The 13,984-nt window shown below is 41.2% G+C and overlaps 1 protein-coding gene across 1 annotated transcript in view; it reads right to left on the bottom strand.

Annotated features, from left to right (window-relative positions):
* SLC24A2 (solute carrier family 24 member 2) overlaps positions 1-13,984 on the bottom strand; it is a 104,265-nt gene that overhangs the window by 35,408 nt on the left and 54,873 nt on the right. Inside the window, exon 3 of the mRNA XM_088658827.1 lies at positions 7,746-7,854. Within this exon, the coding sequence (XP_088514953.1) occupies positions 7,746-7,854 (109 nt within the window). The remainder of the gene's footprint in view (positions 1-7,745; positions 7,855-13,984) is intronic.

A 13,984-nucleotide genomic window follows, 5' to 3' on the forward strand; every position in this document is an offset into this window, starting at 1 on the left:
AAGATACCACTGTTCTGGCACTGGCCATGGAACTTTGATGCAGCTATCCTGAGTAGCAGGCAGGCATTGATAGATCCAGTCTACATCAATTCATCAGATGCTGCTCGAAGCAATCATAGGACTACAGAAATTACCTAAGAACCATCCTCACCCCCCGATCAAGTTCCATATTGCTGCAGTAATGCCCCCATGGTGCGGCAACTTGTGTTGTTCTCAGGTCATTTTGATCTGATAGGCACGTCCAACAGGTAGATTGTGATCTACCAGTAGATCACTGGATGTCTGTGGTAGATCACTGCTAGATCACTGGCACACCTAAAAAAAGCTCACCCAAAATTTTCCTCCTCCCTAAAAAAAAGCTGAACTATGACCTGAAGCCCTAAACAAAAATGGGCCTCCCTCCCTCCTAAAAGAAGCTCAACAAGTTTGACCTAAACCCCAAAAAACAGGGCTTCCCTGTCTTAAAAAAACTCAACAGCTTTGACCCGAACCCCCCAAAAGGGGGTAGATTACTCCCAGTTTTTAACTCTGTGAGTAGATCAGAGTCTCTTGGGAGGTGGCCACCCCTGTGATAGACGAAAGAACAACATGGCCTCAATTGGGCGGCCTGGGATAGTTATGAGCAGTGGTGTAATGAGATCGAGCCGCAAGTCTTTATAGAGGGGACATGACAGAAGGATGTGAGCCACTGTTTCCGTGTTGCCGATTCCACAGGGGCAGAGTTGGTTTTCCGCGGGAAACTTTTGAAATCTGCCCTCGAATACAGCAGAGGGCAGCACATCCAATCTGGCTAACGTAAAAGCACGTCTGAATTTAGAGATGGTTAATTTGTACAGATAGCGTGACAGGGGTTCCAGCTGGGAGGGGGGAAAGAAGGAAAAACCAAGGGCAGGATTTCTTTGCGATGGCCAGATTGTTCTGTTGCTCAAGGTCCTTGAGGCGCTGTCCAGTTAGCCTTTTTGCATTGCTAAGGCCCATCATAAGGAGCTGATGTGGATGGAGTCCGCAGGAAATGAGTTTTTGGTGCACTAGTCTGGACCACACACTTTTATGAGGGTCCCGTAGGACATGGGGCAGTAGGCCGGACAGATTTAAATTCATGACTGATCCTTTTATCCATGTTGTTTTTAATTGTATATTGCGTGTATTCTGTTGCTATGGCTGTCAGCTATGCAAATAAAGCTGATTGATTGATTGATTGTGACATGAGTGATGTCCTTGTACAAGCTACCGCCCAGGTGATGCGTGCATGACAACATAATGTACTGTGCATCTCTTTTCCTATTCCCACACGATTCCCTTTCTCGGGCCACTGACTTTGAGCTACTCTTCCTCCTCCTCTTGCCAGCCACTTCAGCATCTTGCCATCAGGTTTACAAGCTGCCGGGGCCAGAGTCTCATGTATGGTAATCAGGGTGGATAAAAATCAATGATTTTAAAATATATATCCAATTTTTTAAAATTTAAATCGGATTTTTAAAATAAAATGCTTTTGGAGGAAAAATCTTTCTAAAGATAGTTTTCTATTTAAGTTACATTATAGTCCAAAGGCTATTAATCAAGGAAATAAGGATTTGTTTAAAGTTTTTCATGTATGCTAAAACTCAGTCTAAGGTCTTTTTTATTATTATTTAAAAAAATCGTTTAACCACATCAGTTAACAAACATGGATACAAATGCTATAATATTATTGTTTCAGTTAAATAAATTGTTTAAATTGTTAGAAAGGAAATGATTGTTTTTCTCCTTCCAATAAAGTACAGCAGAAAAGTTGTTCACTTATTAAACCTCACAATAATTTCATAATTACCTGCCAATGTATTTCTAATAGCATAACCAAAGCAGTAATTTTGATGTAAGTGTAAAAACTACTCTGAAAATTTATTATTCCAAAAATGAAACCTCCATCTGGTTATAAATATTAAGATTATACCAGCAAGAATGAGCCTTGCTGTAAAAAGAAGAAGATTTAAATCAAGTCTTACTGACTAGTGATTTAAATCAAATCCACCCTGATGGTAATCATCACTAATTGCTCATTTCCAGCCCCTTAAAAAAACACCAGTGCCTTCAACCAAGTATCAAACCCAGAATAAAGAGAGGCTTGAAGAAGGAATTGTAGGCAATTCCAAATATCTTTGGGAGCCTACCACTGCCTCTGCTTGCAGCAGACAATATAAATTTTATATGCCAAAGCCTCTCTTTGTTTCTAGTTCTTTTTCAGAGTTCAATAGTTTCATAGGAATACTTCAAAAATGCAAGGTCTGCACAGCTTACAAGCATGGCATCTAAAGTAAGAAATCAAGATGACAGAGGAGGAGCAGGTGGGAGGGTCTAGCAGAATATTTACCAAAATTTGACCTCAAATATAAATTCCAGGTGGGACGCAGGTGGCGCTGTGGTTAACCACTGAGCCTAGGGCTTGCTGATCAGAAGGTCGGCGGTTCAAATCCCTGTGACGGGGTGAGCTCCCGTTGCTTGGTCCCAGCTCCTGCCAACCTAGCAGTTCGAAAGCACATCAAAGTGCAAGTAGATACAGCGGGAAGGTAAACGGCGTTTCTGTGTGCTGCTCTGGTTCGCCAGAAGCAGCTTTGTCATGCTGGCCACATGACCTGGAAGCTGTACGCCGGCTCCCTCGACCAATAATGCGAGATGAGCATGCAACCCCAGAGTCGGTCACGACTGGACCTAATGGTCAGGGGTCCCTTTACCTTTACCTATAAATTCCAGGTAGGGGATACATTGCGAACAACAGTTGGTAATGCATGTGGAAAATAAGGTGAAGGAATTAATGTATATGCAGCTAAGCAAGATGCAAAAAGAACTGTCATGGAATGCTGGGTGGGAAGTCAAAAAGAACTGCTCTATAAGAATGGGAAATGATGTAACTGTAAAACTGAAAACTTATAAATAAAAGAGGAATGCTTCAGAAATGCATATTACAGTCACACTGTTGTTGCTGAGCATATGTTTCAAAGAAAACATATGAGTCAGGGAGCTTCCTCACCCCTTCGACAAACAGAAGGAAAAGCCTTCTCAAAGTGGAATATCTTGTAGCACCAATGCAGTAAAGCTCAGATTATAGACGGTAAGATGCAATCAGCCATGGAAACAGTGTTGGAACTCGCCAAGTTCAAAGGGAAAGTTCCATTCTGAACTGGAAAGATGAGCTGATTTTAATACCTGGGGGTGTTAATTGTTCAAAATGACTTCTTTAATTATTCATGAGATAAGTAGGGGCGCAAAATAATGACAAATTAAGGCAAATTCTTTAGAAACACTGTGATCCCCAGCCCATCCTTTTGTTCTAGTCCTCCTTTGGTAATTCCATTTCTGAGCATTTATCACCGACTACCAAAACTGAAGCTTTGCAGAGACCTAACAATAGAATTTCAGATGTTATTCTCCCTGCTTTGATGGAAGCACTTAGAAAGCAATTATAGCAGCAATGGTCCATTATTTCGCTCTCAGTCAATACTTTCGATCGCATGTTCTCTTCTAAAAATGGTCTGGGTTCAGGCACGTTTCCACAACACTTGATCTTTCTCTCTTATGTTTAGATCTAAGATAACTGTGATTATTTTCCAACCTTAATTGCTAATAAGTAGAGTATTTTGTTTCCTGATAAAAATGAAATGTATCTTACCTGTGCATCCCTGTACTGGCTAAAATGTATAGTCAATTTAAGAATGACAGTTTCTTGCTTGCTATGCCACTGCTCAGAACTTACAGGTACGTGGCATTTACTTCAAAAAGTAAAAAAAAACCAGGAAGTTCTTGAGTTTTTAGGGAAATGCGATTTTTCAGTTGACTTGCCTAAGATCCAGGACAAACCGCAGCATTCCTGAATGCCCTAAACATACAGTGGTACCTCGGTTTAAGAACAGCCCTGTTTATGAACAATTCAGTTTACAAACTCCGCAAACCCGAAAGTAGTGTTCCGGTCTGCAAACTTTACTTTGGTCTAAAAACGGAAACCGAATGGTGGAAGGGCATTGGCGGCGGGAGCCCTCATTAGGGAAAGTGTGCCTAGGTTTAAGGTTTAAGAACAGATTCGGTTTAAGAACAGACTGTTGTAGTTTTTATCTAGTGTCATTATTTTATTATGTTTGTTTATAGTCATAAGATGTCAGCTGCCTGTAAATGCAGTAGTGAAGGGTGAGTTAGATACAAATAACGCTCATTTTCTTAAGCAAGCCATTATCTCTCAGTCCCTCTCTCTGTATCTGTAATATGGAGATAATTGCCTCCCTTTTTTTGTACAATTTAATGTATGCGAAGCGTTTTGAGCACCCTAAAGCACTTTATGAATGCTTAGGTTCCCAGAAGACAAACAATTACCCAGGATAACTTAATGGCCTGAGGAATACTTTAATCCTTAATAAATGTCCTAAGTTAATGCTATTATTAGTACAATAGATGAAAAAGCAGTGGCATATCAATGTCTTTAAAATTTGAAACACATTTTGTATTGTGAAATTTGTATAGTGTCCCGTTTAGCAGCATATGTCTACTCTTGCCATACATTTATTATTACTAATTATTAACAGTATTCACTAGAGGTTTGCACATGTCTCAAGATTCATCCTGGATATGCATCTCTGATTTTTTTAAAAAAATAAAATCAGATCTGTTTCTGGGCCACTTTGTGGTGTGTCTGCTTTGATTTGTGATTCAGGTTCTAAATTGTTCTGTATACAATGAAATTCTGTGTTTCTCATTCACCCTTAATGAGAATCTTTTTTAAAAAAACACCAAACTTTTTCCTCTTTTGGCAGAAGTGGATGAAATTAACAGGCACATAAGGTATGCAGTGTTGCTTGTGCATGTTTTTTTTTATGTACCTTCACACCAGCAAGCTTATCCTTTCCTGCATTTGTTTGTATTATGGATCATAATCCATTTGGGATTGCAAGGTCAGGCTGTCCTTACTGCCTTCGGAGCACTAAAGAGTTCCAGAGTATTTTTTTTGTCAAGCAGAGGATGATTTAAAAAGCGAAGTTAAATGGAGATTTTAATTTTTAAAGCAATTTTCCGCTGCTCTGCTATCATGGGGGTGGGGTGGGCAACAAGATCCAAAGCTTTTCCATGCTCCCCAGCTGACTTGCTACAAACCCCAGCATTGACCTAGAGCGGTGAAATGCAGAGACATAGACAAGGAAGAGTACAGAAAAAGAATAACAGAGCAACGCAAGGCTTTATGGGGGCCCCAAACACAACTTGAGGCATTTCACTGGCATTGTGCTTTTTCTTCAGTAAGGGTAAAACCACCTCAATCCACCTTGTTGGGTGGCTGCAGTAGAGCAGCAGCACTCAGATAGTATTTTCAGGCTGCTCTGCAACACTCTGTTCCCAGGGAGGCTTAGAAGAAGTCCGTTTGATTCAGACGAATGGAGTCTGTGATACTATTGCACTACAAAAGTCTATAGGTCCTTCCAGGGATTTGGGTGACATCTTTATTCTGTCTGGCTGCAGCAGAGCCTGCAAATGGGAGATGGAATGGCTGATTCCCTGGGGTTGCCCATTTGGCTCCTCCTCTCCCAATATCATCTCCCTCAGTGGCCATCCCCCCTGATGGTTCAACACGTATAACATTAGCGGTACCAGTCTGCTCCCCCTCTTTGAACTCCCAACCCTTCTTTCCTTTTGTATCGTATCTACTAGACCAGGCAGCCCCAAACTGCGGCCCTCCAGATGTTTTGGCCTACAACTCCCATGATCCCTAGTTAACAGGACCAGTGGTCGGGGAAGATGGGAATTGTAGTCCAAAACATCTGGAGGGACGAAGTTTGGGGATGCCTGTACTAGATCGTAAGCTCGTGGGAAGGAACTGTACTTAAAAATATATATCTTTATGCAGCGCCTTGATAACTTTAGTCTCAATCGCCATTGTCATCATCTCACAACTAGATGACCGCATCACCTGCAGGATTTAGTTTTGCTAAAATAACATTTTAAGATCAGACCCAATTTTTGAATACACGCACTTCTGTTCTTGGCTTATAATGCAGACTGAATATTAATTTTGATCCAGCTTCCCCCCTTCTCTTGTCTCCCCATGCTTTTTTTCTCGACCTTTTAAGAAGACTTTTCAAAGATGGCGGTGCTTTCGCAGGTGCAAATTTAGGGTAAGGCATAAGGTAATTGCTGGTCATGGCCCACGAATAAATGACCGCTGATGCTGGATTTCTGGAATATCCATCTAAATACTTTTGTTACAGGAGAGGAGAAGTAAACCTCCTTCAACACTGTGTTATGTTTTTTTTTTAAAAAATGGTTCTGAAAAGCTACACAGCAGCTGCTTAGGGCAGATAATTCAAGACAGACGCAGAGCTATGCTTTGAAGGAGAAAACAATGTAATATAAAAGGAGGCAAATTATACAATTTGGTTGGGTGTCTTGGGGTTTGTTTGCTTCTTTTAGTAAGATGACAAAAGATATGAATTTTTTAAAGCTAACCTTTACAGTCCAGACAGATTATTACTGGCAAAGTTAATTCTAACTGAGCCGCTGCAAAGCTTCCAGTGCTTACCTTCCAAGTCCCGGACTGCAGAATCCGGGACCGGCAGCCGTGTGACACCGGGAGTTGCGACGAAGTAACTTCCGGTGTCGCTTTGCCCTTCTATGGGCACCCAAAATGGCCACCGCTGGCTTCAAAAGTCGCTTCTACGCATGACCGGAAGTGCGTCAACGCAACTTCCGGTGTTGCTCCGCCCATCTATGGGCACCAAAAATGGCCGCTGCCGACACCGGAAGTCGCATCTAAGCACTTCCGGACATGCGTGGATGCGACTTTTGAAGCCGGCGGCGGCCATTTTTGGTGCCCATAGAAGGGCAAATTAGAAAGAAAAAAAAGGCCGGCAGGAGAAAATAACGGAGAAAAACGGGAGACAAAGTGATACGGGGGCCCACCGGGAAAAGGTAAGTAAAAACGGGGGTTTCCCGGGGAAAACGGGGTACTTGGCAGCTATGTTCCAGTGGCAGTTGCAAAGCTTTATACAGTCAAGAAAGTCCCAATCACAATATTTTCAGGCACATGTACTTGGTAATGAGCAGAGACTTGGTAATGCTTAGAACGTAAGGAATGAAAGAGTAGCAGCTTTTCCTTTAAGACTGGTGAACGTTACATCATTTGGTTAAAAATAAAAAAATAAAAACAACAACATCTTCATTTCAAAGAGATGTGGAGTGTTCACATTTTTAAAAAATGTAATTAAAATGTTTTCAAGTGAAACCCAAATTCCTTGTGCTTCGAATACTGAGCAATTTAAATTTTGCAATCACTTGAATAAGCAAATTTTGAGAATATTCTCATAACTTGCTAATGTACGATTACTTATTTTTGGAGAAATTTTAGCCTTGCAAATGCAAGCATTATTTCGGAAGACATCTTCTGTATGAAAAGCTAAAGCCACGACTTAAGAACACACACACACACACACACACACACACACACACACACACACACAAACAGGGCTGTGTCTACATTCGTCTATTTTATCTGAAGGGAGAGGAATCATTTCAGCAGGGCCTTGATTAAAAGACTGATTTTAAACCAATGTTTGTGCATGGGAGGTTTTTGCATGTGTGCAAGCCGTACTGAGATGGAAAGAAAGCACCCATTTGTCAACTGCACCCGCAGAGAACAGGAGAAAAGAGGCATTAGCCTCCGAAGGTAATTTTAAATAAAATTAACAAGAGGGAAAGAAAAGCAGCAGAAGAAATAAAAGACATTGAAGTGATACCTTCGGCAAGTGGATCAAGAGTGTGAATCATAAGCTGGAAAATGCTGTTCCTCATTAGACTGTTGTGCAGAGATGCGGAGCTCCCACCACGCTGGAGACGGGGCTTGGTCTAAAGGGGGAAAGAGGCGGGAAAACTATTTGAATCCTGTTTGGAAAGTAAATTTACTTCATGTACTACAACACTGTGACTCCTCTCTACTACGTATATAAAGCAGGGTTTTTTCTTCTTCATATTTTAGGGAAATAATCAGATAACACAACAAGATCGTACAGTCAGTACTAACCCGCTTGCTAAACGAATTCAGAGGCTGTTAAAAATAAATGAAGGATCAACATTGGAAATGTTTATCGGGACTATTTGGACTAATTAAGGAATGCAGTGCAATATTAGATCATCACTCCCCGAACTTCAGAGCATGAGAAGTCACCCAAAGATATATAATTTGGCGTGATTGTTTGGCTTTTTTAAATTGTATTATAATTTGGAATGTTTTGATGTGGTTTTATTGGATTGTTAAAATGGAAAACTTAATAAATACCATTAAAAAGAAATACGATCATACAGTCTTCAATACTTCACATAAAGCTAGGTTTTCAGTCCCTGGGTCACATTGTATAAGCCTCATAAACACCAGTATCTTAAGAGCAAATGACAAGTTAGTTGTAGTCGAGGAAGAATGGGTGTCTTCCAGCCCACAGCAGAAATACTAGGCAAAATGAAGGCTCCAAATTGGTCTAAAACAAGAACAAGGTAATTCTTCCCCCCTTACTTACTGGTTTGTGGCAGGAGTGGGCATTTGTGGAGGGGAGTAAAAAAGGACAACGGGGACATTCCGGGATCAAATCAGAAACTGGGGCGGCTTCTGTATTTCTGAGATTGTCCCTGGAAAAATGGGACACTTGAAGGGTTTGCATGTGTACTTTGGCCAGTCTCTGGTTTGATTCCTTTTGGGTGCAGCAAAAGGAGGAAAACTGGAACTTTGGAACAGTGTGATAGTTTTATTTCAACTGCGCTTTAAAGTGACATGTGAGCCAGACCTATGGTAAAGCAATGAAGTTATTAACATGATTTCCATATTCATATGCAATTAATTCATCTGACTCAGTGTAGCTTTGTAGGTGGAATTATAACTCTGGAAATATGTATGACTGTAAGATATATGCGCAGTTGGTGAAAAGGGAAAAAAGGGGAAAAAAGACCTTGCAGGGCAGTTCTTTGATAAGCAGGGGGGTTTGGTTAGGCACATGAGCCCTGAGAGAGGAGCTACGCATGACCTTGGCAAACACATTCACCAAACCGTATCCACTGAGGTGACACAAATGAAAGAACAGGCATTTGAAGAGAGTTAGTTATCAAAAGAAAGGGAAATATATCCTTGGCTGCCAGTTAGCCAATGAAAATGAAGTTCTTCTCCTAAACTGGGCCAGACAGCTTCTACACCTTGGTTTCTCGTGGGCTGCAAAACTGCAAGGAAAGGGGCAAGCAACTACAATATGTGGCTTGGTGACTAAGGCCAAGGAAAATGTTGGTAAATTCAGTTCCACCTTAAGCATTATACCTTAAGGGTTAGACATGTTGCTGAGATAGTGTGTCACATGTCTATGAATTTCCGCTTTATGAGTGAGTTTGCTGTAGGAGTATAGGAGGAGGAGCACTGCTCTCTCTCTCTCTTCCAAGTGTTCTAAGATGCTGTAAATAAAACTGCTTATGGAAATACAAGATGCCTCTCATCTGCTTTGTCTTCTCTGCTAACTCTGCGTGGATAAGCTCTGCTAATTGCGTGCCCAGGCTACTGAGGTCCCTGGGTCGTGTTCCATTTGAGACACTGGCTCCTGGAGGGAGAGAAGAAGGGGGGCTGTTGGCTTCCCAGTTTTGGTGAATGTCTCAGCAGAAAAATGGCAGACTCTGACTTGTATCCAGTCTTAAGTCATACTTGACAGTAGACCTATTGAAATTAAGGAGCATGCCTGACTAAGGACCATTAATTTCAACAGGCCAACTGTGAATAAAACTTGAATAAAGCTTAGCTGGATGCAATCCCTCTATATATGCACCCTTCTTCCAAAAAAATGCATATAAAATGGAAAAGTAAAATCCCAGAAATAGCTTTAGCACCAGAATTCTAAGTTTTACAATTATATCATCACATATATAATAAAATAAAAAAACAGACTATGCCTTTTAGAATCAAAATGGCTAGATATAAAAAGACACTTGCGACTGCCTACCGTCAGTGTCTGGTCATCCCCGGCATTGGACTGCATGAGTGGAAAGGAAAAAGACAAAACAAAACAGTAAAATATCCATGCAATGGTAAAGCATGCAAATGTTTTCAAAAGAAAGTGTTAAACAAAGTGTTAAGACGGCACAGTGATTTCTCTCTCGCCCTAGAAAATGCTAACATACATTCTCTAGAAAGGAGTCACGTCTCCATGTCATGCAACTCTAGACATTTATTCTAGACACATATGTACATATCTGAATCATTCATCTAGGTAAGGCCATGGAAAATAAAGCACCTCAGAGTAAGCCTGCTAGAAGAAGGACGGCTTGAAGAAATAATGATGATTGCCCTGACGTTTTGAAATAGAGATTAGATACCTACTATATCTGTAACTGATATTTAGGACCAATGAGGACTTCCCTTAAAATGTAAATTGCTTCAGAGAAGTAATAGATTGGACAGTGGAGAGCAGTCCCACGTCCCAATCCCCAACAACTTGGAGGCTTCCCAATGGATGCTATTTACAAATTTATTTAAGTGCACATAACTGTATCCACACAATTAACTCCATGTCACCTCACATCTAGCTTGGCCTTTACAGGACAAGTGTAGTAAATAATAATAAACAGAAAGAGTTCCTCTTTAACCAGGCCTTTGCCTGATTGACATCTAATGCTCGTTGGGTGCACGGAGGAGGAGGAGGAGGAGACAGGGCAGCATTTCCTGTATTTCCTCTGGTGGCAAAACGTCCATGGCTGGCCCTGTTCAAAGATACTTTAATAAGCACATTCCTGGTATTTCAAGCCACAAGCTATTAGGGGAGGCAGCCACAACCCAATTTGTAAGTTTTAGTGATGCAAAACATTGCAGAATATGCTGTACACTGAACATACTATGCAATGATATACAGTATATAAGAGAACCCACAATTTATAAAATAGAATTTCCATCTCAGGCCAATAGAGAAGGCTCGTTTGTAGTTGACTTCAGCTCAGAAGGAGAACCACTCCTTCTGAGAAGATAAAAGCAAGCTGAACTTTCCTATATTCCTATATCCACTTTGATCCAGCATTTATGAAGAATGAACTCTGTATGATGTTTAGGGAATTGTTGGGGTCTGAGCTAAAAAGAAATCAAGTACGGGAGGTTCCATAGTTCAGCAGCAGAGGGCATAACAGAGTTCCAAGTTCAATCTGCAGAAACTCTAGATCAGGCATCCCCAAACTTTGGCCCTCCAGATGTTTTGGCCTACAACTCCCATAATCCCTAGTTAACAGGGCCAGTGGTCAGGGATGATGGGAACTGTAGTCCAAAACATCTGGAGGGCTGAAGTTTGGGGATGCCTGCTCTAGATGAAGAGATGTTTAGATAGCAGGACTAAAGTCTTCAACCTAAGGAAGACTTTGCTTAAAGCCCCACAGAAGCTACATGTTCATCGTGGTAGACAGCAGTGGACTAGATGAGAAAACTACTCCTTCCTCTTTTTTAACTTATTATGCCAAGGAATAGTCAACTGGGGTCAAAATGGAAAAGGGTTCTTCTGCTGTAGGAGCTCAGATAATTTCCACAAGCTTATCTGCAGATACAATTTATAAACCATTTTATATCAGCAGAGGTGTATGCTGAGCAATCAGAGCATATATGAGTCACAGAAGGAGATGCATGGTTTTTTTTACTACAGCATACTTTCCCTCAAACAAACCAGCCTGTTGTCCTGTCAAGCCTTTAGGGAACTGTTTACCTGTGCAAATGTATTTATTTAAGATGTACAGTACCGTAGATTCCAGTGTATAAGACAACTGGGCGTATAAGACGACCCCCAACTTTTCCAGTTAAAATACAGAGTTTGGGATATACTCGCCGTATAAAAAATACGACCCGGCATATAAGACAACCCCCGACTTTTGAGAATATTTTCCTGGGTTAAAAAGTAGTCTTATACGCAGGAATATACAGTATATGCCCATTTTTCAGTTTGTAAGCAAATTCCCAAAGCCAGTAAAAACAGAATACATTTTTTAAAAAAACAAAACAAAACACCTGTTTATTTTAATTATACTGACTTCTGTAACAGTGAAATACAAATACAGTGTTGCTGTATAAATCACACTTTCTTACCCCAATCTGTAACATGGGACAGGGGAGCAATTGATACAGTACTCTTGGAAGGATTTCTCCATGTTACTTTCTCAACCCAGTCCTCAATGGATTGTTTTGGCTCCCTCCCCATTAGATATCCACCCAACCCCGATTCCTTGTACTTCTGCAAATCTCTGCTCTCTTGTGTGTGGATGGAGCTGTATTGTCTACATAAGGATCATCTCCCACCCCCTGAAATTTGAAAACGGGGGAAGCCAATGGAATCGGCCCAAGATGTCCCTGTTCAGGGTTCCTCTCAGCCATGCCATTTTCCACGATACTTGATTCCTGGTTTTCCATTTTTCCTTCCAGGCAGCATTCTGTGTCCACTGCGTCCTCAATGAGCTGTTTGGAGGGAAAGGGGTTCCTAAAGGTTTTTTTTTTTTTTTGCATTACTGCAAATCTTGGGGTTCTTAGAATCATAGAATCATAGAGTTGGAATTGACCACAAGGGCCATCCAGTCCAACCCCCTGCCAAGCAGGAAACACCATCAAAGCATTCTTGACATATACCTGTCAAGCCTCTGCTTAAAGACCTCCAAAGAAGGAGACTCCACCACACTCCTTGGTAGCAAATTCCACTGCCGAACAGCTCTTACTGTCAGGAAGTTCTTCCTAATATTTAGGTGGAATCTTCTTTCTTGTAGTTTGAATCCATTGCTCCGTGTCCGCTTCTCTGGAGCAGCAGAAAACAATCTTCTTCTGAGCCTCCTAACACCTTCCTCTTATGTGCGGGGGGTGCCATTTTGACTACATGATGATTGACATCTGTGCTCAGTGAAGAAGTGATGTTACCTATAAGTAATACTTTTCAGACCTATAATTGGATTTGCTACGAGATGACAGAGGCGAACAGAGCTGTGCTATTATCACTATTATCATAAGAGACCAAGAGCGGGGGGGGGGGGGTCTGTTAGCGCAGTGGGGCTTTCTGCACTCTTCTCCCCACCCCACACCCCTGCAAAACTGGCTGGGGGAGAGCATCAGGAGAACAGCATGTGGGGGAAAGGGGGACAGTTCTACCTGGCAAGCTGAAAAACCTGTGCTGGCAGAACTATTGCCATAGTGCTATGATTTCCTGCAAAACACACACATTTCTTTTCAAAAAGAGTTCTTGGCACAGTATTGCAAAGTATTCCCAGAGTGGCGAATAATAGTAAAGCATAAAACCATTAAATATAAGTTGTGTGTATGTGTAGGATTATAGCTGCAGGGTCTCTCGAGTTCCTAAACAGATTTACTGAGAATCAATGGAACAAATAGCTCCAAGGAAACAGATTTGGGACTGAGATGTTGGACACGGAAGAGCTGCCCCCAAACAGAGGTGAGACAAACAATATAGAAGTCAAACAAATTATGCAGCAAGGGCGCAACCTGACTTGTTGAACATGATCTTTAGTACTGTCTAACACAGTACTAACTCATATTACATCCTCGTGACGATTATTCAGCAAGACAGCACTGCCGCTACCATTAGAATGCACTATAAGGGCAGCTCACTTGCCAGTTAATCAGAACGAAACGGCACATCATAATAATAATAATAATAATAATAATAATAATAATAATAAATTATTTGTACCCCAGCCACTCTGGGCGGCTTCCAACAAAGATTAAAAATACATTAAAATGTCACACATTAAAAACTTCCCTAAACAGGGCTGCCTTCAGATGTCTTCTAAATGTCAGATAGTTGTTTATTTCCTTGACATCTGATGGGAGGGCCTTCCACAGGGTGGGCGCCACCACCGAGAACGCCCTCTGCCTGGTTCCCTGTAATCCTGTAATCTCACTTCTCGCAGGGATAATAATAATAATAATAATAATAATAATAATAATAATAATAATAATAATAATTTATTATTTGTACCCTGC

The sequence above is a fragment of the Zootoca vivipara genome, chromosome 15 (genome assembly GCF_965207765.1).
Source record: "Zootoca vivipara chromosome 15, rZooViv2.hap1.1, whole genome shotgun sequence".
Classification (NCBI taxonomy): Eukaryota; Metazoa; Chordata; class Lepidosauria; order Squamata; family Lacertidae; genus Zootoca; species Zootoca vivipara.